We start from the raw sequence: 24535 nt of genomic DNA on the forward strand, positions 1-24535 counted from the left end.
TTGTTAGAATTGTATTACCTGGCTGACTACCTGAAACCAGAGTTGCTTGCACAACCAAAGCAACCTTTTGACAGCTTTAGGCTTCTTTTTTAGTGATTGCACAAAACCTACTATCCTGAGTCTTTGGATAAAGTAAGAAAAAGTGCAACAACTAGTTAATTCAGATTTGGCAAAAGCAATACAGCTCTTTTAAATTATGGATTAAAGGGAACTTGAAAAGGATGAGGGCTGCTGGTTCTGAATAGAATGACACAATGAGCAGAAATCACTCCAGGTGTATTTTCTTTACAAATTAGTTTAAAGGCCAAATATGTTATGATGAACTTATGTTTAGTGTTATTAAAGCAGTTTTGTTTGAGACAATTTGGAAATGCTTTTTAAATGATTTTATTGATTTGTCTTCATCTAAAAGAAGCTTCATACAGACAAGTAAATAGAAATGCACTAACTGGAATTCTAAATACGTACAATGCTGAGTTATATAAAAGTGTGTTAAGCTAATGGCCAGATAAAAATTTTTGGCTTCTTGATTAGCAAAGAGAAATATTAGAGTTAGTCTGAAGTCAGAACATAGCTGAAATATTTTAACGGGATCATTAAGTACAGCTGACACATGATTCCCATTTATATTTTTGCTTCTTCACTATTCAAATTTTGTTTAAATCAATGTCCCTTGATTCCCAGTCAGTCTTTTTGCTTGAATTTGTCCTACCAGTAGAAAACTTAGGAAATCAATGTCACTGTTCTCCTTTTCCTGATTTAAAGCCTGTTCATCTAATAATCTGTACCTTTCTATATGTACATATTCTATGTACATGTATATAAAATATAATCTTTATTTAAGTATTATTCCTAGGGAAAAAAAGAGCTTTTATATCTAAAATTGTACAGGCAGTGTCTTAAGCATGTTTTAGCTATCATGGGACAAACAATACAGTTTTTATGTGCTTTTAATATCCTGCACTTAGCTTGAAAATAAAAGAAACAAAAAGCCACAGACTTCCTTAGAAACATGATCTGCAATTTGTTAAAAACAATTCTAATGTAGATATTTTTTCCTCCTAGGTTTTACCAAGAGACAGTACATCTAACACTTAACTTGGATCATCTCTTGTTCATCAGCTTGAAAATCATAACAGCCCCCAAAACTGACATTTGCTCTGAAAGAAAAAGCTGTGACAAATGGACAATATGTCTATTACTAACACGCCAACAAGTAATGATGCTTGTCTGAGCATTGTTCACAGCTTGATGTGCCATCGACAAGGTGGAGAGAGTGAAACTTTTGCAAAACGCGCAATTGAAAGTTTAGTTAAAAAGCTAAAGGAGAAAAAAGATGAATTGGATTCTTTGATAACAGCTATAACTACAAATGGAGCTCATCCTAGCAAGTGTGTTACAATACAGAGAACGCTGGATGGGAGGCTTCAGGTTAGTACAAGTGAAAATCAGATGTTTTCCTCCTAGTGGAATTGGAGCAAAAGTGAGTGAAACAGGATCCTAGAGTACTGAGGAAGAGTAGCTGTTCTGCTGCATTCCCCTCACCCCTGTTTGTAGGCATGTTTTTGTGGCTGGAGCTCTGGACTGCTGCGTTAGTTGTTTTTTTTCTTTTTCTTTTTTTTTCCTCAAAAGGAGCAGAAGGCCTTGAATCAGCCATTCTAAATGAGTGTGTGTGTGGCAGTAAAAAGCAGGTTCACGTAACAAATTCAGTTGTCTATCCTGGTATTTTCACTGCAAGCTTCTGTTAGCTCTGTGTTGGTCAGCAGTGTGAAGACCTGTGATCCCTTGCTGAGGTACTGCAGGGGATCTGCACTGAGGATTTATGTTAGCCTATGTCATCAGGACTTCAGTACCTGTATAGCTTGGGTTGTGATGTCTTTCTTCCAGGACAGATGTCATGTTTGCTGGCTAGCTTTCTGTTTACCCTAGAAGCATTTTTTTTTTCATTTTAGAATGGATTGGCATTCTTCTACTTGCAAATTTCTTATAGTATAGCTTAGTACCTCATTCATCTTCTTCTGGAGCAAAGATCCTTCATCATCCATGGTGGGGGAGGTGAACATACATACTACATTAAGCATAAATTCTGCTTCTGCCATTTTGTATCCAGTAATTTTTCTTGAAGAATCACAGTGTTGACTTAACCATAGCAAAACCCTAGTTGAAACTTATTTCCATTGAGTACAAATCTTCGGTAAACTGTACCACATTTTTTTTCCATATTTTGATGATGGAGAAAAGTTCTATTATTTTTCTCTTCTTCCAGCTTTGCTCCTCACTAAGTAAAGGGAAATTTCTTGCTACTTTCCCAATCAACTTTTGTGTCTAACTTTTTAGGTGGCTGGTCGCAAGGGATTCCCTCATGTGATTTACGCTCGTCTTTGGAGGTGGCCTGATCTTCATAAAAATGAACTCAAGCATGTTAAATATTGTCAGTATGCTTTTGACTTAAAATGTGACAGTGTCTGTGTAAATCCTTACCATTATGAGCGTGTAGTATCACCTGGCATCGGTAAGTAGATTCTTGATGTAAAATGGAACAGTGGGAATAAGATATAGAAATGCTTTCCTTTGATCTTAAAGAATACAAGCCTAAATTGGAAACGTTAAGTTTTAATGATCTAATTATAGATTATTCTCATATGCTCTTGTCCATCTTCTTAATGGAGTTGTTCTTATACCTTTGTTCCAAATTTGAAAGAACAGTTTGTGGCTTTTGTTTTAGCCTTTACATTGACTTCATATGTAATTCTGATAGTTAATGTGTTTCCTAAAAATAGTCTTGCATCTAGAGTTGTGTGATACAGGGGTATAGTATATGGAGTCTTTAATGCTGATTTGTGTAGACTTAAAAATTTGATGTTCAAGCACTAATAAAGATTTGTGTTTATATAATGCCCCCCTTTTTTCTTCCTTTTTTTTTTATATATTAAAGATCTCTCAGGCCTGACACTACAGAGTTCTAGTAAGTACTTCTGTTTACTGTTACATTTCTATGAGTACTAACTGTATTAAACTCTTAAATATACATTCAATTTGCTTATACCTATGTATCTTTTGGGGAGGGAAGATAAAGAGCAGGTGGAAATACATTCATCTTGCCAGTTTTGGAAAACTTTAAGCAGTGTAGGACAGGCAAATATGTTGATCAATCCTTTCAGTAAAGGCTTCATTTCAGCTCGTAGATATGTCCTGTTTTCATCACTTACAACTTAAAACCTCACCAAATAAAAACAAAAAAATCCTCATTGGGGAATGCTGCTTAAAAAAAAAAAAAAAAAGCACCTGTAGTAGTATGATACACTAACTAAAATGGGAATAATAGATGCTTATTATTTAATAAGTAGTTTAGCAAGTAAACAGTAGGACTTGCACATAAAACTTCTGTAATTAATGTGCAACTGAATGAAGCAGTCTAATCTTATTACTCCTTCTGAAAGTTATGGGAGAAATATTTGCAACTTGAGAGATATTGGACATTAAGCTTGACATATTCAGAAGTCACTGCAATTGTGCAGCTGGTAATGGCTTTATTTCAAAATGAGTGCTTTCTTTTAGAGGAAATGCATAGAGAAGTGGATTTGTGTAGCCCTGTGCTTGTACGTTATTAGAAATGTTCAAGCAAAAGTGACTTAAATCAAACTGCTAATGTCATAAGCTTTAACTTGGCTACATCTCTGCTGATTTGCATAAGTTTTCAGTGTTTTCTGAAAAATGATCTTTTATACAACATCAAAACTTACAAGACCAGTAATTAAGTACCTGTGTCTTTCATTGCCATTCCACTGTTTCTTTGCTGTGGGAAACAGAAAATTACAGTCATATTTTTGATGTATCTAAGGCTGCTTTAAAAATGAACATGAATTTAATGTAATTTGACTTTAACATGCTCAACAGAATATGTAGAAGTAAATTCTTGTGGTAGTGATGGTAGGATTTCCTTATGCTGTATGTGAAATATTATGAAATAATGGTTACACTGTGGAAGATGGAGTAGATGCTGTATAATCTTTGAATATGAATTTGTTTCTGGTCGATTACAATGGGAGTTACTTAAAAAAAGTTCTAAGGGAAACTTAAGGGATTTTTATGTGTGGCGTTCATGAATTACATTTTTTCATAAGAGGCTTATGCTTTGTATGTTTTGACCTTTGTAATAGGAATTGTTTTGTTACTACGTTAACATATATTCAGGCACTTGTCAAAAAGTATGTTCCCCTCCTTTTTAAACCATGTCCAATCACGCATTGATGGAATAGAAAACAAAATGAGATGAAAATACACTACTTTGGGGCTAAACTGCTTGTTTGAAAGCAGTAAGTAAAATAAATGCTTTGGTTTGCCATCCAGTTATGCTGTAAAATTTCCAGCTACTGGTTTTAAGTGTTTAATTTATAGGATGTTTCTCAGTGTTTCAGCAGTGTTTAAATAGGTTAAATGCCCCACCCAGTAGTTTTAATAGCACTGTTATTACTTGGAAGTAGTAGTGCAATTTATAGTTAAATCTTGCAAATATGTTTGCTTTGCATATGTAAGCGTTTGGTTCTTTGCAGCTCCATCAAGCATGTTGGTGAAAGATGAATATGTTCATGACTATGAGGGGCAGCCGTCATTGTCATCTGCTGAAGGCCATTCAGTCCAAACCATCCAGCATCCACCAAGTAACAGAGCATCTACAGAGCCTTACAGCACCCCAGCCATGTTAGCTCCTGCTGAGGCTAGCACTACCAGCACCACTAATTTTCCCAACATTCCTGTGGCTTCAACAAGTAAGATCTTTGAGATTGTATGGAATACTAAACTGTACAAATGTGAAAGGTTAAAGATGACCACTGATCTTGCTGAAAATAGGTCTTGCACAGGAAATGTATTGTTGCCAGATTACACTGATACAGTGTAGTGATAACATGATCTAGGCAGTTTTGTTAGCATTAAAATGAGGATTTACTTGCAGTTTAATTTGAATAGCCTTTTCTAGTAACCCCCCAACCCCCTTTTTTTCCCCAGTGGTGAGACTGACAATACATGAATGTTACAGGACTGTTCAGAATAGTACAAGAAGTTCAAAGATGCAATTTTAAGCTGTTGACCATTGCCAAAAAGTAATATGGCTGATATTGGAATAATTGCTGTAGGAGTGGGAGAATCTTTTATATTTTATTGCAGTGGCACGTGGGGCGACGAACTGATTTATTTGAAGATGGCAGTATTGAGAGGTTCCCAGACAGTTCTGTTCAGTATTTTTTAAGCTGAGAGAATGAGTCTTCCAGGTTTAACCTGCTTCTTTTTGTAACTGCCCACTGTGCTACCAAAGTTACAGCCTTAATTAATATCTTCATAAGTCCATTGAGGTGCTGTATCTTAAGTTTTTCTAGTGACTGCTCTATGTGTATTTGGTGCACATTGGAAGAGTCTAGATAACCAGCATCAAACCTCACACTTGAGTTTAGCCGGACAGTAGAGAGTTCTTATGTTATTTAGGCACTGTCCTACAGCCCTAACACAGAGAAATTTAGAAGGGTTTCGTATATTCTGCATTGCTTGTGTATTAAAGGTGTGTGAATAATTTAAATTATGGAGGCATGATATTTAGATTATGTTCTTCAATTTTAGCTGCTGACTTTTCTGTTAAAACTAATGAAAGTTTTGCCGAGCTGAGATGTTGTTTGTATTTGTTTTCTGATGAAAAAAAAAAAGGATAGGTAGCTTAATTTTTTTGATTTAAAAACTGTTGTGCAAAGGCGATAACTCTTTCTCATCAGTGCTATAATTGTTGGAGCCAAGTGGACAGGAATAACCTAGGTTTTAGGTTTTAGTATAAGTTTTGAATGTCTTAAATTCTGATAGCCAGACCAGCTTGAGAGTGCAGATCTACTTGTGAAACTGCTTATCAGTTTAGTGTTGATGGCTGAGCTGAAGCCTTTTAAAATCAAATTCTGTTAACCTACTCTGAAATTTCTGTAGCTTTACTTTAAACCCTACACAAGTCTTGAATCACTTATTTGAGAGAGAAGGAAGAAGAAAAGAATTTTCCCAGAGAGGAGTCCAGTGATACATGCAGGTGTGTTCCAGCACTAATTGTAAAAATAAAATACCGTTCAGTGTGTTTTGGAGGAACACATATTTAAGCGAGCGTCCTCATGAGGAGCAGTAATAATAACATGTTGAAAATAAGCACTTATTGGGCAAACTGTTGGCCTGTTTATTCAATAAAACCTTTAGTATCTCTGCTTTCCTTTCAAATTGAAAAATGAGATGTGAACAAAACAAAGATGCTGTTAATAATAGAGTTCTCTGCATACGTCTACTCCTAAAATACTAAGGGTGTCTCGGAGTCAAAATTAGCTGATTAAAAAGCATCTTACTTGAAGTTTCCTAAGACGCTCTGGGGGGTGGGAAAAAAAGTGCTGAAAACAAGCTGTATATTGCAGTGCCCTCAGCTGAGTATATTTTCCTGCCCAGCAGTGCCGAGCTCGTCTTAATTAAAATTTTGGAACGTTCCTGAATAGGTAGTGTGTTCTTTTACCAGGTCAACTTCCCAGTATATTGACAGGTAGCCATAGTGATGGATTCTTACAGATTACTTCAGGGCCTCAGCCAGGAACTCAGCAGAATGGGTTTACAGCTCAGCCAGCTACTTACCATCACAGTGAGTATACGTATGTGCACTCTTAGTTTTCTAAAACCGGTTTCCAAATGCCCAGGAGAAATAGAGGATTAGAGATAGGATGCAGAAAAACTTCCTTAAAAACCAACAACTCCTTTCTTTTTCTAGATAGTACTACAACTTGGACTGGAAGTCGAACGGCAGCCTACACACCTACCATACCTCACCACCAGAATGGCCATCTTCAGCATCATCCACCTATGCATCCTGGACATTACTGTAAGTAGTGTAGCTTATAAAATCATTTATTCTCTTTTTGTTGTTGTTTTTTTCTAATGGTGGGAACCTGCTTGTGATTATTCCTCCCTACCCCCAAAACCTAATTTCTCTTGTTATGAAACTACTGTTACTGGGCCTGATATATTCAGACAAATATACAAGCTTAATAGACTTCTTTCAGTTAAAGCAGCAGAGAAGAGACCAAAAATTCGGATAGCTGTAGTGACATCATCTGTACTATAGCTGTTTTATTGTAACTAACAAAAATAGTGTTTCCTTTTTAAAACTCTAGTTTATAAGCCTCTGTAATCTTGCAATAAATACTTCCTTTGGTCTGAAAAACATTTGTCCAAAAGTTGATGCAGAATGTGTTGCTTGAACTTCTTCCTTCAGAATTTTGAAGTTGCTATTTTTATTCTCTCGAAGTTTTGAAGTCTCATCTTAATAATAGAGTACTCTATTACTTGGAAGACATGTTTGTCCATATGTACAACTCAGTTTAAAAGAACTTTTTGAAAACTTATACAGTAAATACCTATCAGCAGAATGGTCTTGCGACAGCCAGATTCATGAGTGCATTTGGCACGCACACTTTGAAGTCTCTCTGGGTTATGAAATAAGACCGTAACCTCTCCTGTTATGGTACAGGAGTTGAGGAAGGGGGAAAAAAAATCAAATTTCTAGTGTAAGTGCCTAGCAGAGTGTGTGCGTTGTTTAAGTGTACAGTGCAAAAAAACCTTTTGAGGTTTAAAAACCAAAATTCTTAATTTTGACATTCAGGAATGGTAGAAAGCTGGAATAGTTCTGAATTTCCTAATATAGTACTTAACCAGTTAATCTGTGTGTAGCAGTCATTGTTCTTGGCTAGTCCAGGAGAGAATATAATGTAAGGTAATGTAAGAATCATTTTCCAACTTGTCTTTATGAAGAAAAATTGTGTTTTAGATCTGGTTATTAAATTTAATTATTCTGTTCTATTAGGATCCCACTTCATTTCTCATCTTACTTGTCAGAAATAGCAGGGTTGGAAAACTATGCTAGTGCTGTAGATACTCTATAAATGTCTTTCAGTGTCTTTTCAGTATCTTTCCATAATTAATATTTGTAACTGAATGGTGATACCACATAGTGCTTTTCTTGGCTGCTACCTCTTCTCACTTCAGAAAGTCTCATCTTTTTACACCTACCAACATTGTGCCTATTTTGACATGTTGTTGGAGAAGCTGGTGTTACTTATAAAACTATGTTTAAGTCCTTCCTTGTTCCATGCTGCCTGTAAGGGACCTATTTAACTTACAAAAATGGAAAGAACAAACTGAACTTTACCAAGACCGTTTTATATATATATGTTTTTTCCTTGTAAATATATATATATTTATTTGTGTGCATATAATATCTATATATGTAAAATATAATGAATCTATATATATATATTTAGAAAATCAGTTTTCTAGGGCTTTGCCCCCTCTCCTCCAGTCTTCAGGAAGTGTTTCTTTACAGTCAAGTCAGGGAGGGTGTAGAGGGGATGGGGCCAGACTTTTTTCAGTAGTGCCCAGTGATGGGACGAGAGGTAATGGGCACAGACTGAAACACAGGAAGCTCTGTCTGAACATAAGGAAAAGCTTCTTAATGTGAGGGTGATTGAGCACTGGAACAGGTTGTACAGAGAGGTTGTGGAGTGTCTCCATCCTTGGAGATATTCAGAAGCTGTCTCGACAGGGTTCTGGGCAACCTGCTCTAGGTAACTGTTTCAGCAGGGGGATTAGAGATCCCTGCTGAGATCCCTTCCAACCTTATGCATTCTGTGATTCTTTGAAGCCCGCAGCATCCTGGGCAACTTGTTCTGTGAATGGTGAAACTAATAAAAGCTTGGTTTCCTACAGTATTACATCATGTGCCCCTGTACAGTGATTCTCTCCTTGCCCAACTTGGGGCTGGGAGTGAAGCTTAAGTCCCCTTTTTGTTATCTGCTGGAGCTGGCTCTGCCTTGAGCAGCATGGATAACTTACGCTTACACTGCAGCCTTTCCTCATGGGATACTAATTGAGCTTCTTGCTCTATTTTAACTTCTGAATTTTCAGTAAGCCTGCAACAGTGTAGTTCCTCTCTGAACATTCATTTCATCTGCCAGGTTTGACTAGTATGTTGCGAATCCCCCAAATTTCTGAACCTCTAGCATCCTCTCACAAGCCTTGTCTCCATAGGAAAGCAGAATAAAAAAAAAAGAAAATATTTTTCTTCAAATATTCTTCAAATAAACTGCTTGCTTTCTTTTAAAGGGCCAGTTCACAATGAACTTGCATTCCAGCCTCCTATATCAAATCATCCTGGTAAGTGAAATCTTTTAAAATGGTGTGCTACACACTCTGGAAACTAGTAACTTCCTGCTTTTAGTCTAATTTCTTATAGCAAGTACTCTAAAATTTGTGGGGTATGTTTCCCAAAGGGGAGGGGAGAAGGAAGGAGGGAAGGAATTATTTTGTGATGAGTCTCCTTTTGAATTTGGACCTCTGTTTTAAAGCGATGTGAATTGAGCTTAATTTAGGTTCCTAAATCAAATCACAATCCTCAAAGCCACACTGAGTTGCTGTCTAGTCCAGAAGATTTCCGAACTCTGCAGCAAATTTCAATTTCCAGCCACTAGTTAATAGTCCATCATCACAGCCCGGTATTGTAAAGGGTAGGTATTGCCCTACTTAGTAGTGTGGTGCTGACGTCCTCCATGGATCAGAGTGAAGAGGCTTCACTAATCGTCACTAATTGGCACAGTTTAGGGAACCAGGCAGGCTTTGCCTTGCAGTGCGTGCTAGTGTCATTGCAGGTGCAAGGTGATATTCCAGTGTTAGCAGCAAAGCAGCTGCCTGCACAGGGAGAGCTGCATGGTTGAAAAGGTTACAAGTTTAACTTATCCATTGGCCAGTGACTAAATCAGTACCAGATATAAGTGGGCAATAAGAGCAGGCTGAATTTAACTGTAGCTAAGTTGTACTCAATACGTATTTTAACCCTATTATTTCCTCAGACGCACAAGTATTTATTTGAAAATGAAGAATTTTAAGGAATCCAAAACCTCTGATTTATCCTATTCTAATAAAAACAGAATAGTGGTTTCTTAAGACAAGTTGCAGTGCTATTGTCTTATGTGCTTCTGTTTGTTTGAAATGAATGAATAACTATCTGTGTTAATGGTATGGAAGAGCTCTCTTTTCTGATTGCTCTACCAGGCTGTTTTGTTTAAGTCGTATCACTTCAGCTTCCCCTAAATGGAGTGTATGATACTGATAATTTTCTTTGTCCTCTTCAACAAGCCACTTAAGTGTGGGCTGTGTTTTCATCTTTTGAGGAAATGGTCCACAAAGATGCTATGAGTCTCTGAAATCCCCAGTAACTTAAGGTTGTAGAAACTTTTTGATTTGTGTGTCCGAAAAGAGGAACTCTAACACTTAAAAGTGCTCACAACAGACTTTGCAGAAGATTTGAAATGCCAGTTGCGCTCAGCTAGCACAAAAACAGCAGATATATGTACATAATATCATGTTGTATTGTCAGGTTTCCTTTCTTGAATGTTTGGCATTCAGTGGCATCCTCTAAGGAATCAGTTCCCCTTCTTTGCGTGGCAGCTTCTTCCAGGAGCTATCTTTTGTTTGTAGATAGTTTTTCTTCTTAAACTAGTATGAGTTAAAAAGCCCCTCTGTTATTAAAACATGTCATTTTGTTCTGCTCACTTGCTTAATACTGTTTTTCTCTGATGCCTTTCTTGGTTGCTGATAACATCAGTATCTGATCTTTGAGACATTTTTCCCCTCTGCCCTTCTTTCCAAAGCCTGTTTGCCCTGCAGGGAGGCTAGAGAAAACTGACTTCCCTTAGGAGATAGAAACTAACCCTCAAACAGATCCTGCTCAAGATTTAAAAAAAAAAAAAAAAAAAAAAAAGTAACCATCAGCCTAGCTATGGATAGGCATATATATGCCACTCCTTTATGCTAGAGGAGTACAGAATCAAACCACAGTCATAAGGCACAAGGGTGTGGATGTCTTACACAATTGAACTAGAATGATAAACTGTGCAAAGATTTGTGAGATCATCTTAACTGTATACACAAAACACAGTGATATGTAAAGATACTAGCATTGGTATGTGATCAAATAAAACCTGCAAGCTTGTGGTCTTTCTAGCGTGTAGTATTTTTCTCTACTAGTAAATGTGTCTTTGTCCATCTACCCTTGCTAATGGGCATGTGCACTCCTACTCTGAAGCAAAAATGCAGCTACAAAAGGCCTAATCAATCATCCCTAATGGGTTTGTAGAATTTTTTTATACACATTTCAGTCAGTTAATTGTTTATCATCTTTAGCTCCAGAGTATTGGTGTTCAATCGCATACTTTGAAATGGATGTGCAAGTTGGGGAAACATTTAAGGTTCCTTCAAGCTGTCCAATTGTTACTGTTGATGGATATGTGGATCCTTCTGGAGGAGACCGGTTTTGCCTGGGACAGCTTTCCAACGTGCACAGAACGGAAGCCATTGAGAGAGCAAGGTATTCTACAGATGCCAAAAGCTTCAGTTATCTGTTGTGTTTGATAGTATTTTATGCTGTGTTTTCTGTGTGTGTCTCCCTTTTGAAATTACAAGTATGGTATGAACTTTTGAGCTGAATTAGCTATAGCAGAATGTGTATTTCTAGGCCACTACCTTAATGCATTCAAAATGTGAACTGTGTGACAAAGACCTTTAGTGCTTTGCAACTGCACGTTGCTTTTCATTGCTTTCAAAGACCATGCCTTCGAGGATAAAATTAGCAACTCGTGCCATTATGTATGCAAGCTGAACAGTAGCTCTCTGCACCACAGATGAAGTAATGTGAGAATAAATGCAATATATAAATTTGTCACAGAGGCAAAGGAAGGCTGATAGAGCTGGTTGGTTTTTTGTTCGTTCTTACTGTGCATGCTTTTTGATGTGGAAGCACAGAGAACTTAAGTGATCATGCAACTTTTTTTTTTTTTTTTCATTTGAAATGAGAAGGAATAAAATGATTCCATGTTTTCAGAACTGTTGCATTGGGACCATCAAAGTTGCATTGTGGCCATCAAAATGCTAATCTTCTGTAATGTGATCTAAAAGAACATACAGTTCTGCATTAAAACGTGACTTTGTTCCTGTACTTGAATGGCTTCCTACATTAGAACGTTTGCGGGATTTTACATTTCCAGATAGCTCCTTGAATGTGTGATGGGTATCCCAGCTCTGTGGTGCCAGTGAACATGTTTACAGCTCTTTTAGTTACTCCTTGAGTATCATTGCTTCTGCATTCTGTTTTCTGTGTATCTTACATGGTATTACAAGTGGGTTTTTGACTTTACAGCATATAGTTCTATAGAATCTGTATTATAGTTAAGATATTGTGGTTTCAGCTCCTCATGTGAGTGAAGTGTTTTTGTTTTACTTCAGAATGTAAACAGTGGTGTCACAAGCTGGTGAGCTGGAGAACTGTTCTACAGTTTTCTTAGTAAGGATCTGACTTAGAGTATGTAAACACAAGTGCATTGGAGCTGTTTTCGTTTTTAAGGTTGCACATAGGTAAAGGGGTGCAGCTGGAGTGCAAAGGAGAAGGTGACGTGTGGGTTAGATGCCTCAGTGACCACGCAGTCTTCGTCCAGAGTTACTACCTGGATAGAGAAGCAGGGCGTGCGCCAGGTGATGCTGTTCACAAGATTTATCCAAGTGCATATATAAAGGTTGGTTTGATGCTCTCAGATGAAAATTTGGGGGAAATAGCACTCACTTATTTCTTGTAAATGGTAGAGAGGGTTTTAGAGACTAAAATAAATCCAACCCAAATAATTTCACATTTGATCATTGTGAAAATAATAATAATTAAAAAATTATTTGGTCAAAAAACTCCTTCCATTTGACAAGTCGCTTAAATGACTTTTTAATAATTCTAAACTGAAAGTGTCATCTAGGTATTAGGGAAGCAACTAATCGGTATTTTGTTACAAACGGTCTCCATAGCAGTTTTTGTACTTCTAGCTTTATGAGCACGGATTATCTGTTTCTTCACTTCCTTTCCGAAGGAAGAAAAGTCAGAAACAAAGTATGTATAAATGCAACTTAAGAGTGGTTAATGTGGTGTTACAGTGTTATCAGCATGAAAATACCTAACTATTGTACCAGAAGTCACAGAAAGTTAACTGGAAACAAATACTTCTGGACAGATCCTTAAGTGGATATGTCTCTGCCAGACTTCAGCTTTTTTTATGACTTGAAATAAACTTACACACTAGCAAAATCATTTTTGAATTAGAGAGAAACTGTTTGAAACAATTTGCAGTGATTTGGGTTTTTGTATTCTTTCCTTTAACTTCAATTTTTAAAGACGTGTTGTATAATGAAAGTGAAAAAAATGCCACAAGCCGCTTTCTAATGAGAGCTTTCTAATATGAGAACAGAGTTCCTGATACATGTTAGTGCTGGGCCTGACCACAGAAGTGTAAAATGCCAGCATAGCTGAAACTTTGCTACTGCAACCGTAGGCCTATCAGTTGTTGTTATTTCTTTTAGATAGACTATCCTGTTTCAGTAAAGCAGTGAAAAATTATAAAGTTTTAACAAAGTTTTTGTTTTGCTGACTTCCATTTTTACTTATGTGCCTAACTACTGGAAGTACCAGGATTTAATTTAAAAAAATGGATTTCATCAGCCTGTAGCATCCTTTAGACTTTGATCCTGCAGTTGGTTCCACATAGAATACTGTTTTAGCCTGATCATCTTAAGCAGTTTTAACTGATTGGGTTTTGGTATGGCCAGTTGTGCTAGATAGGACTCTGTAAGAATCACTTCAGTGAATTATTTCTAATAGAAATTAAACTAATCAGGGAAAAATTACCCTTGCCCAAGTGAAGGGTCAGTCTGGAAATTACTTTGGGAGGGAAGAGTGATCCAGATTGTGGGGGATGGATGTTGAGGAGTTCTTCCCTTCCTTGGTAAATCTACATAGTACAATATTTACCCAATATTTACCCTTTTTTTTTTTTTTTAGGTTTTTGATTTACGCCAATGTCACCGTCAGATGCAACAGCAGGCTGCCACTGCCCAAGCTGCTGCTGCTGCTCAAGCTGCAGCAGTAGCAGGAAACATCCCTGGACCAGGATCAGTAGGTGGAATAGCCCCAGCCATTAGTAAGTACATGAACTGCTTGGTCTTCCCTTTATTTCCCTTCCTGTTCTCACTTTTAACAGCACACGCACACTCTCCCATGCTTAGTGCAGTAGTACAAACTTAGAATGAGGGGGCTGGATTTGGACAAGGTGGGGCTGAAGTGGTGCTTAAGTCTATATTCATTCCTTTTGTACCTGCTTTGCACATCAATTTCTCACTGTAGTCTTTTAGGGATACCGGGTATGGAAGTGGCTGCTTGTTGCTCTGTGAAAAGTGTTGCAGGGTATGTTTTATACAAGGTCAAATAGCGTAACTGTATTACTTTAAATGGAGAGATGATTTCTGCTGCTTAAGCAGATCCAAGTATGAAAAATGATATTTGAGAGCTAAGCTTATAAAAATGTTACTAAAAGTGATGGGGAGTTCTGGGTCACTAAGTTCCATACTTGATTTAAGGAAACTTAATATTAAGGTTCTTGAAGATGAGGAGGAGGGCATGACTGTATTTTTTCCTTTTTCCTTTTTTAAATTATTCTGGGCTAGAGTTTTATTGGTTGATAAATTCCAGATCCTTAAAATTATATCTGAGTGATTTTAAAATTGTGAGTATTTGTGTGTCAGATTTCTTCAGCCTTCATAATGTTTTCTGGATTCCTTGTATTGCTGAGTATGTCTTTCCAACTGTCTTAAAAAATATTGAAGGCATTTTGATGAAAGTATTTAGCTTTTATCTTAGCAAGAGGCAATGGGCAGAAATTGAACCACAGAAGTTCTACCTGATCATGAGGAGGAATTTCTTCCCTGTGAGAGTAACAAAGCACTGGCACAGGTTGCCCAGAGAGGTTGTGGGGTCTCCTTCTCTGGAGATACTCAACACCTGCCTGGACACGATCCTGTCTAACGTGCTCTAGGTGACCCAGCTGAGCAGGGTTGGACAAGATGATCTCCAGAGGTCCCTGCCAACCCTACAGATTCTGTGATCCGGTCATATGTACAATTAGAAGTTTACTTGCTGTGTTCATCTTTTTTTTTTGTTTCGTCAGAGTAAGTTACTACTGTAATTAAAAAAAAAAACAACAAAAAAAACCCCAGCTCCCTGTGGCTGATCAGTCTGAATTCTTATGCCAAAAGCACAGCATTTGACAAACTTTAAGAATAAGTGATTTTGACTGGATTTGTTAAATGGGGTTTAAGTGTATTTTGTCACATAAGATGGTAGGTTTCATCGTATGACTGCTTTCATTATTAGGTGCATTTTAACACACTTTAAAAGACTGCAGAATGATGAAAAGAAGTTTTTAATTGGAAGAGATGTGAAATTGTTGCTGTGTTCATTATAGCACAGATCTAGAAATACTGATTGTCCTTGGCTATGATAGGGAATTGCACATGGAGAAACAGCTAAGCAAACAAGAACGGCTAAACGAACAGGTGATAAGAGGCATGTCCGTGAACACTTACTTGAAACCTCTCCCATTTAGGTTTGTCAGCTGCTGCTGGAATTGGAGTAGATGACCTTCGCCGCTTATGCATACTCAGGATGAGTTTTGTAAAAGGTTGGGGACCTGATTACCCAAGACAGAGCATCAAAGAGACACCCTGCTGGATTGAGATTCACTTACACCGTGCCCTCCAGCTTCTAGATGAAGTACTTCATACCATGCCTATTGCAGACCCACAACCTTTAGACTGAGATCCCTCTGCTGCACTGCTGTGGGCCGTCACATTGTGAGGATGGTGGATTGTAAAATACAATTCTGTTTATAACCTGAAGATATATTTTACTTTTGTTCTGCTTAATCTTCTAAAAACCAGGTTTTAAAAATGTGTTTGCCGCCTTGCTCTTAGCAGAAAGAAACTGAACATGCAGAAGTTGGATTTTGGTTATTTTCAGAAATTAACTGTCATAATACATGGCTCAGGGCTTAAAGTAAAAGCTAAATGCCTTATAGAGACTTCACGGTATGCGGTTTGTTCACTTTGAAACTTTCCCTCTCTATTATGGCAACTTGATGATAAGCCTCACAGGAGCCTTTTGTATGCAAAATATATATTATATATATATTTATATCTGAAAATTCCTTCTAATAGTTATAAACATTTACCTTATAGCGACTTTTAAATTCCAAACGATTTGTGATGTTCTTTTTAGAGAACAATAGTTAACAGAAGATTTCTTCATTTTGTTGACTATCTTGTTATGGTTTTTCCAGATTATAAGGTAGAAGCTGCCAAAAGATGAGGGATGAGACATACATTGTTGGTATTGATTAGAAATAACAAGCAAAAGAAATGTTGCTTTTCCCTCACTAGTTTTTAAAAAGATGTCTTAGATTTTTATTTATATAGACACGAGTTTTGAAACACTAAAAGAAATGGATACTTTCAGTGCTGGCACTCAATTTAAGTATAACATGAAATACCCAGTCTGCAAAGTTGCCAGTTAAATTGCTTAATGAATACCTAATAGCAGGAACATATTTTCTTATCTACTACTGACTTCTGTGATCTTACTCGAGTAAATCTTGGCAGGTATTTTAAAGTTGCATGACTCTTTTTACTTGCGTATACCATTAAATCATGTATCAATATTTAGGATCTGGTTTTTGTATCTGTTCACCATTTCCACTCAGGGCAAGATGGCAAACTTGTTTTTATACCTCTTGGTTATTTTAAGCCCTATGCCATCAATGACCGTATCAATTGGCAATGACTTTGTATAGAGAATTTATAGTAGAAAAAACTGCAGATGTATTGACTGTATGACAGATACAATATGTATGCTTTCTCTCTAGTTGATAGTATAAATAAAATTATGAGAACCCTGACTTTTATAAATTTAGTTTGCTTTTATTACATAGTTCTGCACCTTGAAACCATTGATCTAGAGTGATGGATTACTTACTTTGACAGACCAGCAGCAGCAGCCAATAGTGGTAGGATTTTTCGTTGATTTAGGTTTGCCAGGAAGCAATTCCATTTTTTTCTTGCTTTTACTGCTTTTCAATAAATACATGTCCTAAGGATATCTTTTTCAACGGTTTTATGGGGCATGAGGAGGAAGTAGGAATTCTTTATTTTTCAGCATGTCTGTGGAGAAACGGAACTTAGTTAAACAGGCTCAAAATATGTGGACTCAAGTGCTGTGTTCAAGCACTGCCAGCTCGGTCTGCCTGCTGTGCTTCACTTAGCCGATCTGGCAGCACGATCCTAGCACTTAACATAAGCGGAGGTCTTGGTACAGATTATTCAGGATCTTTTTGCCAAGTTTCTTGCATAGATCTGTAGATCTGAATCTGTAGAGGGCTGTGACACACAGTGTTTAGGTCTTGCTTTTCCCACATGTTCAAATTCTTATGAAAGAAGTCTGCAATCGTTGTTTCTTCTTTACAGATGGAAGCACCGAAGATGTGATTTCAGAGTGATGGCCAGAAATGGAACAGTTTTCTCAGTATTTTCTTTAATAATGTTGCCTTCTTCAGATTAACTTCTAAGGAGATCAGTTTCTTTTTTTCTGCCTCTTATGTTGCAGCTTCTTGACGCTTGAAAAATGAGTGTTCGCTTTTCTCAAAGCCTTGGTTAAAACCTCTTTGTTCATTTTTCCTAGTCATCTAATCTGTCTGACTAGAGGAAGAGCCAAGCGTCTTCATATTCATCAGGAACATGTTCAGTAGGATGGCGCTACATCCTCCATCTAGAAGTGAGAAGCTTCTTCTCTGGGAAGAATGCATACCTGGATTCCACTTCATCCACAGCAAAAGACTTTTCTCTGGTGGAAGAAATGAAAAGCCTGACTGCGTGTTCACTGTGCTAACCTGCCTGTTGAACTGTCTGCCCTGCTCTTACTACCGGATGCGTGGTGCCGCGGCTTTTGGAAGGTGTCCAGCCTTCTGACTGGTGAACCAGTTGTAGTGGAGTGTTCACTTATTTAGGAATCCATGAGCTTATTCCCTAGATAATTTTGTCATTTCAGAAGGTGCTTATCTTGATTGGGTGCCTGATCTGTATATGGGCTACTTCACAGAAATCCTCTGTACCGTTTGCTCATGTTTCCATTCTGCCAAAGTTTGGCAGAATAAGGAGAGATTCCTTCCATCTGATGGTGTTCTTGCCTGTGTTAGTCTGAAAAGAATTTCGGTGATAAGACTGTGTTTATTGAGATTTGGCAAGGGTTAGCCCCCACCTACAGTGAATGGTACCAACAACACACTACATAGTTATAAAAATGAGATTAGAACAACAAAACAGAATGTTGACAGGCTGGTAGGTAAGACAAACGGCATTTCATTATTTTTACTGCCTTACACAGTGTTCAGATTTCTTCCTATCTGGAAACCTGTGATTTCTTGGTTCTGATAGATTCCTTTGACAATCAGATGCAATCACAACTGCTGAAGGAGAAAATACCAGAATCTTATTCTTAATTTTTAGTATTCCTTTAAGTTAATTTTGCACTTTTTAATGATAAGGCAGTGCATAATGGATTGGAAACCCTTCAGGAGCAACACATGAATCTTTGACAGTCTTACATTTGCATTTTTTTTTCCTGAAATGCAAGACAGCTACTTGTGTTTGACAGCTATGGAGATCCTGTACATGCTGTAGGCGAGGAGGGCAAGAGTGCCAGAATCCTGTCTTCTGTACGTTTTTTTGAATGTCTCAAGTTCAGTGAACTGAGCAAGTATTCCGCTAGCAAATCTATTGCTTGTGATCCCATTCTCATGTTCAGTGCGCTTAGTCCTTTCTGAGAAGCAGCTACTGCTAGCTGGGTGCACGTGTTTCTCACCCTAACTTCTGCACTTCTTAGAAAACACTGTGCTAGAAGGCTTTGTATTTCATTTCATGTGCTTGATAGCTGGGATTAGTGCCTGACGGTTAGGTGGCTTTAGCCATGACATGGTTAGTTTTGAAAGAAGGGCACATAAAATAATGTGTTAGAGATGTGGGAGATGAAACCTTTTCAATGGAGTGGTAAAAAAAAAAAAAAAACTCTTCTAAAAACAGTTCTACACAACATGTGTTTCCTGTTGAAAGGTAACATAACTGCTGAAGAGTGCTGTTTAGAAGCAGTTGCTGGGCTTGTTCTTTGTGTTACTTTTCTGGGCTTGGTAGGAATGATCTGTGTGTTTAGGGACCTGAACCCCCTGGCTGTAACATGAATCGTTGGTCAGCGGCTCTGAAATCCGCTGAGAGCTTGGGAAGTATTCTGGCTGCTTTAATAGAGAGGGACCTGGCGTACAGAGCGCGCGAAGGTCTCGCCCCGTCACGGAACGGGGCTGTAGCAGCAGTAGTCATTGAACATGTGTCCGGATCTTGTGCCTTACCTTTAAGACCATCTTACTTCTTGTGACACTTCTGAAGATGACAGCTTCCTCTCTGCGTTAGCTCAGGAACGACTGCCTCAACCTTTTTATTAGGAACCATAAAAAATTCCTATGCCAGTGTAAATAGGAGGGTCTTTTGCCTCTGAACCCTTCAAATGTTGTTTACGTCTCGATGGTGGTCTTTATGGGGACATCTTTAATCTCTTCTTCGAAGAGTAAGCGCTTTAGAAAGGACTGTCTCCTTAATTTGCATTTTTACTCTGCTCTGTGGGGTGACTGGGATCTCCGGTCACTTTAATACAACCAATTAAAGATGGCCAGATGGGTCTTCCTCTAAGTGGGATTCAGACTTCGTGTAAGAAATCCTATTTCCTCCTCCCCCTCCTCCTGCTTTTCTCCTTTCAGGCCCTGTGTGACTTAACATCTGCTCCATAGAATTATAAGAAGATGCTTCTTTGTAGGCAGGAGTTGGTAAGGACACACAATTTTGACAGGTTACTTTGTTTTAAGTAAGACTTAAAAAAATAACCATTAAGAACAACGGTCTTGTTTGATCCTGCTAGTAGCTACGGTGTGTTTCCACATCTGGTAATATTTCCGCGAGGGCCGGGGCGCTCTTCCTGGGACTGACACTCGCAGGTGGCCTGGCGCACGGCATTTGTGTTCTCCTGGAGCACGAAGCTGGTTCCTGCTGCCTCTGGGGCAGGTGGCCAACGCTGCGTTACTGGACAAGGAAGCTCTCAAGGGTGGGGCTGATGAAGAGCACATCTCCACCAGCCGGTTGGGTAAGCCTTGGATGCTGAACGTGCCCATCTCTGAAAAGCTGCTCTGGATGGTATTTTCTGGAAATGGTCGGGAAGTTGTGAGCAGTGCTGGGTCGGTGCCGTTGCCGCGTGTGCTGCTGCTGCAGCCCCAAGAGCTGGCTTGACTTTTCAGTTGTGTTAAAGTTTCGCTTGCTGAGACTTGATAGAAGGTAGAGCTCTTGTCTAAAAAAAATCTCCAGAGATTTTGGCGCTGTTGGCTGCTGTTGTGCCTTGTGTGTGAGTGATGCATCGCTCCTAAATTTACAGGACTAATTCTTTAAAAGGTCACCAAAATCATCTAGTGCTTTCTTGCTCCAGTACCTTTTTCTGTGTCTTTCTGGTGAAGTTTGGTGGCACTGCTAACTTGTGATTCAGCTGGATTGATGATAGCTGCAAAATACACACAGCCCAAAACTCACTGGGAGAGGGTTTTTTGAGCGTGAAAGCCGGGTTAAACAGCTGTTCTTTAGCCATTGCCTCTTGATAAGCGGTCAACAGAATTCCCAGTAGTTCCTTTGTAGCTTACTGTATGTTTTTCATTAGACCTAGTTTGTGGATAATATACTGTAGTTAACTTTCCTGAAATTCTGTAACAGAGTATGTTTTTGATTAAAAAAGGTAAAGATTCAAGTCTTTGGCTTCTTTATTTTGCTCAGTGGAGGACTTCTATGCGGCTGCTGGCAGCGGATGCCCGGAGAGGCGCAGCGTCGTGCCCGGCGGGGCTCTCGCAGGCAGGGCTGCGTCTCGAGAGGAGCCTGTCCTCGGCGCCTCGTTTATTCGATGCTTTCCCCCCAAAAAAGTGATGGATAAAATGCCTCGCAGCAGCATGCGCGGAGTGTGGGAATAGAGCGGGAGGAAGGACACGCGTTTGCAGCACCTTGGGGCTCTGCTGATTTTAGCAAGCGGCCGCATCCCGCGGTTGGAGAAAGGGGCGAAACGCAAAAGCCTCCGACCGCTGGGGCTGCTTCCCCGCCCGCCGAGACCGCCGGCTCTGGCAGCGGCGGTAGCCGGTGCCGGAATCTGCGGCGTTCCTTGCTGCGCCCGTGCGCTCCTCGGTGCTCCGGCTTCTCCGCCCGGTGTCCGTGGCTCCGGTGAGCACCCACAGGGCCTGGGATGCAGCACTGCAATTACCAACGAAGCTGGGGGGGGGGGGGGAATTGCTCTTGCAGTGGCTGTTGCCCTGAGGCCGCACTGCTACTCACGCAGGTGCGGGTCGCTGTAACGTGAACCAGTGATAGGAAACAAAATGTTTTCTCAACGCTGCAAAAGGTGAATCCGCAGCCGCCGGCGCAAGGGGCAGCCGAGCCGCCCCGCCAGCCGTGAGCCGCGAAATGCAGCTGGAAGCGAAGCCCTTCGGCTGCCCCGTCATCGCTCGCGGGGAACCGGCAGAATGAGCGCTTTGCCCCCAAACGGGGCGGCGTTGGTGCAGGTTTGTAATCCTTCCGGAGCCGCGCGGCTTCGCGGCTGGCTCTGCCGCTCCCGGGCTGCAAGCGCGAGAACCGTGACCCTGCGGGAAGGCGTTTGGACCCCCATCCCCACCCCAAAATCCTGCGGAAGGGCCTCGGGGGCCGCTAGATGTCCTTGCTGCTCCGCGCGCAGCGGCGCGGACATCTGCGGCGGGGCTGAGCCGAGGGCAGCGCCGAGGAGGAGGAGGAGGAGGAGGAGGAGGAAGGCTGTGTGATGGCAGGACACTGCTGCAAGGCCGGCGGCGGCTGCGTTCCCACCAAGGAGCTGCCGCCGGGGAGCTGAGCACCGATTTCTCCTGTTTGCTTTTATTTATTTATTAATTTGGTGTGAGTTTTGGTCCCTTCCCTCCCGGCCCCCCCCCCCGGCCAAATCTGTGTTACTGAGCAGTCGCTGGATGTGCCGCCCGCAGAGGAGCAGCCGCCCCGACGGGCCCCCCCGGGAGCTGCTGCCCCAAGGGAAACAGCTTTTCCCCATACCTGTGCGATAGCAGCTGATGGCATCAGCTACTCACTCATTAAAAAAAATGAAGGCTCCAATTTTGGAGCCGAGCGGTCAGCTGGGAGCAGCCGCCGCTAGCTTAGCAGCCAGCGATGCCCTCCGAGCGGTGCCTGGCCCGCTTCCAGAACTGAAGAGGGAGCATTAAGCACAAAAGAGAGAGATTTTTTTTTTGATTTCATTTTCTTTAAAAAAAAAAAACTTACAAGACCAAAATGTGATTCTGTTGCCAGCTCCTGAGCTATGCCTAACAGCATGAGAAAGTATGAGCTCTGTTTATGGCTGAGCAAAACATTTTAACCCTGGCTTATTTCCAGGAATCATCACGAGCGCCGGAACCCTCCGGCCGTGCAGCGCCAAGCGCAGCGGGCGGCTGCATCGCCTCGCGGGTCGCGGTGGGAACGGTTACTAGCGAGCAATAGCTGCAAAACTAAAAGAAACGAATCGCAGCGTTCCCCAGCTGATAGCTGGGATGTGTCACCATCCCCCCCCACCCCCCCCCCCCGCGAGGCCGAAGGCAGAGCTGCTCCGGGTACCGGCTGCTGCGGACGCTGCTGCTGCTGCTGCTGCGCGTTTAGCACAGGCAAAACTCATGCAAAACACGGCGCAACCCAAACTTGGGGCTGCAGTTAAAACTTGCTCCAAGAGCAGGCTGGTGCCCAAAACCAAACCCACCCCCACCCCCCCAAACGCAAAGCTCAGCCCTCTTTAATTTTTTTTTTTTGGTGGGAAAAGGCTGCTGCATTAGTCACCAGGCCAGTGTCTGAACCCCAGAAGTGAAAGCAGCTCGATCCGTCAGTGTCTAAGCTGCACTGCAAGAAACGGAGAAAAAAATCGCAAGCTTAAAAAATTTTTTTTTTCAAGGTGAAAGCTCAAGTATGAAACATTTTAAAAACAGAGGCTTTCTGAATCTGACCACTCACTCAGTAGATGGACAAACTGATTAAATCTACTGCATGGCACCTGGTGCTTAATCTTCATCTAACAAGAGTTAAAATTCCTAGCTGTTTAGTCACCCTGAAGTGCTCCTGAGCATGGAAAAATAAATTCACTACAGCAAATTTAGGAGAAGTGAAGTCTCAAGCCCACATCTGTCTTGGGCAGCTCAGAAATAACTGCAATGCTGCTCATTTATTTAATAAAACTTGTTGGGAAGTTTGGGATTTTGGATGGTTGAGGTTCATCTAGAAAGAATGAGGTTACACCTAACTGCTGCCTGAGGGAGCAGGTCTGAGGCCTCTTGCGACACCCCTAGAACTGCTCCAGTACCCAATTCCAATGGTTTTAAATACTCTTTGCTCCCTTTGTGAGATTTGTTATTCCAAATATATTAAAAAATTTAAGAAGAAACACCCTTTCCTCTCCTCAGCCCCCCAGAAGCAGCTGAACGCAAAGGTGGGTTTGAGGACACCAGCTCCAGGATGTCACGTTTGACAGCGATGGGCCGGATGCGCAGACTGGACCAGCTCTGAACACACCAGGGAACGGCCCCGTAGTCCACGCTTAGAGAGGCATAAAGCATCCGCAGGCAACATCTGCAGGAGGCCCCGCGTCGCTCCCCCGGGGACGCTCCTGTCCCCAGCTGCCCCTCAGCAGGTCCACCAAGTCTGACCCACTGCCGCACCGCAGCAGACGGCCCCAGGCAGCAGAGCCTGCAGGATTCCTAAATCTTTTTTCTTTTTGAAGCCAAATGGCTTAAAAATGCCTTTTTGTACTAACTTCTGTCAGTCTTACTCGCACCGGGACAGAGCTGACAGCAGCGCAGGCGCTCAGCTTTGCCGCGAGCCTCCTCCCTTCCTGAAGGCGGGCTGCGCCGTCTCCCAAGCCCCCTTCCCCGAGGGATGGGGAAGATCGCTCCCACGGGGTACGGGAACACACGTGCGACGGCCTAGACCAGCCAGCGACAGCACCGACGCCGTGGCCAAGCCGGGGGACTGCAACAGGGCTCCTCCTCCTCCTCCTCCCGAAGGCAAGACCGAGCGGCAAGCAGCAGAGAGCTGGGCTGGCTCATGGCAGAGGTGTGCAAAAGCCAAACGTCACCCTGCACCAAGCACACCCGACGAACCTCCCTTAGACTGGCAGAAAATTGGGGGGAAGGGGGAGGGTCTGCAATTTGAATTTAGGCACATGCAATTTTGCGATCAGCAGCTTCTGCCGCTGTCGGACACCGGTAAACGCAAGCGAACGGAGTTTCTCAGCTGCATCAAAGCAGCTCAGAAATTACGTTCCCAGAATATTTGCTCTCGAACGCTGCAGCGTAACTCCAGCTGGGAACTCTGCAAGGCCACGGCTGCTTTTTAAAGATTACGCGTAAAGAGAGATTCCTCGGCCGCGAGGTCGCCGGGCCGTCGCAAGGTCGGCTCTACGCCGCGCCGACTAACGGGAAGCCGGGAGGAG

The 24535-nt window shown here is 41.0% G+C and overlaps 1 protein-coding gene across 3 annotated transcripts in view; it reads left to right on the forward strand.

Moving 5' to 3' along the window:
* SMAD4 (SMAD family member 4) overlaps positions 1–20806 on the forward strand; it is a 29476-nt gene extending 8670 nt beyond the window's left edge. The window contains exons 2-12 of one of the 3 annotated variants that reach the window (XM_062599686.1): positions 1066–1431; positions 2338–2512; positions 2936–2965; positions 4554–4769; positions 6530–6649; positions 6776–6886; positions 9166–9216; positions 11242–11425; positions 12458–12626; positions 13931–14069; positions 15531–20806. In XM_062599686.1, the coding sequence (XP_062455670.1) occupies positions 1183–1431; positions 2338–2512; positions 2936–2965; positions 4554–4769; positions 6530–6649; positions 6776–6886; positions 9166–9216; positions 11242–11425; positions 12458–12626; positions 13931–14069; positions 15531–15742 (1656 nt within the window). In that variant the 5' untranslated portion in view covers positions 1066–1182 and the 3' untranslated portion in view covers positions 15743–20806. The remainder of the gene's footprint in view (positions 1–1065; positions 1432–2337; positions 2513–2935; positions 2966–4553; positions 4770–6529; positions 6650–6775; positions 6887–9165; positions 9217–11241; positions 11426–12457; positions 12627–13930; positions 14070–15530) is intronic. The other 2 variants (XM_062599684.1, XM_062599685.1) reach the window with 2 other exon arrangements.
* The last annotated feature ends 3729 nt before the right edge of the window (positions 20807–24535 follow it).

This window comes from Rhea pennata, chromosome Z (assembly GCF_028389875.1).
Source record: "Rhea pennata isolate bPtePen1 chromosome Z, bPtePen1.pri, whole genome shotgun sequence".
Taxonomy (NCBI): domain Eukaryota; kingdom Metazoa; phylum Chordata; class Aves; order Rheiformes; family Rheidae; genus Rhea; species Rhea pennata.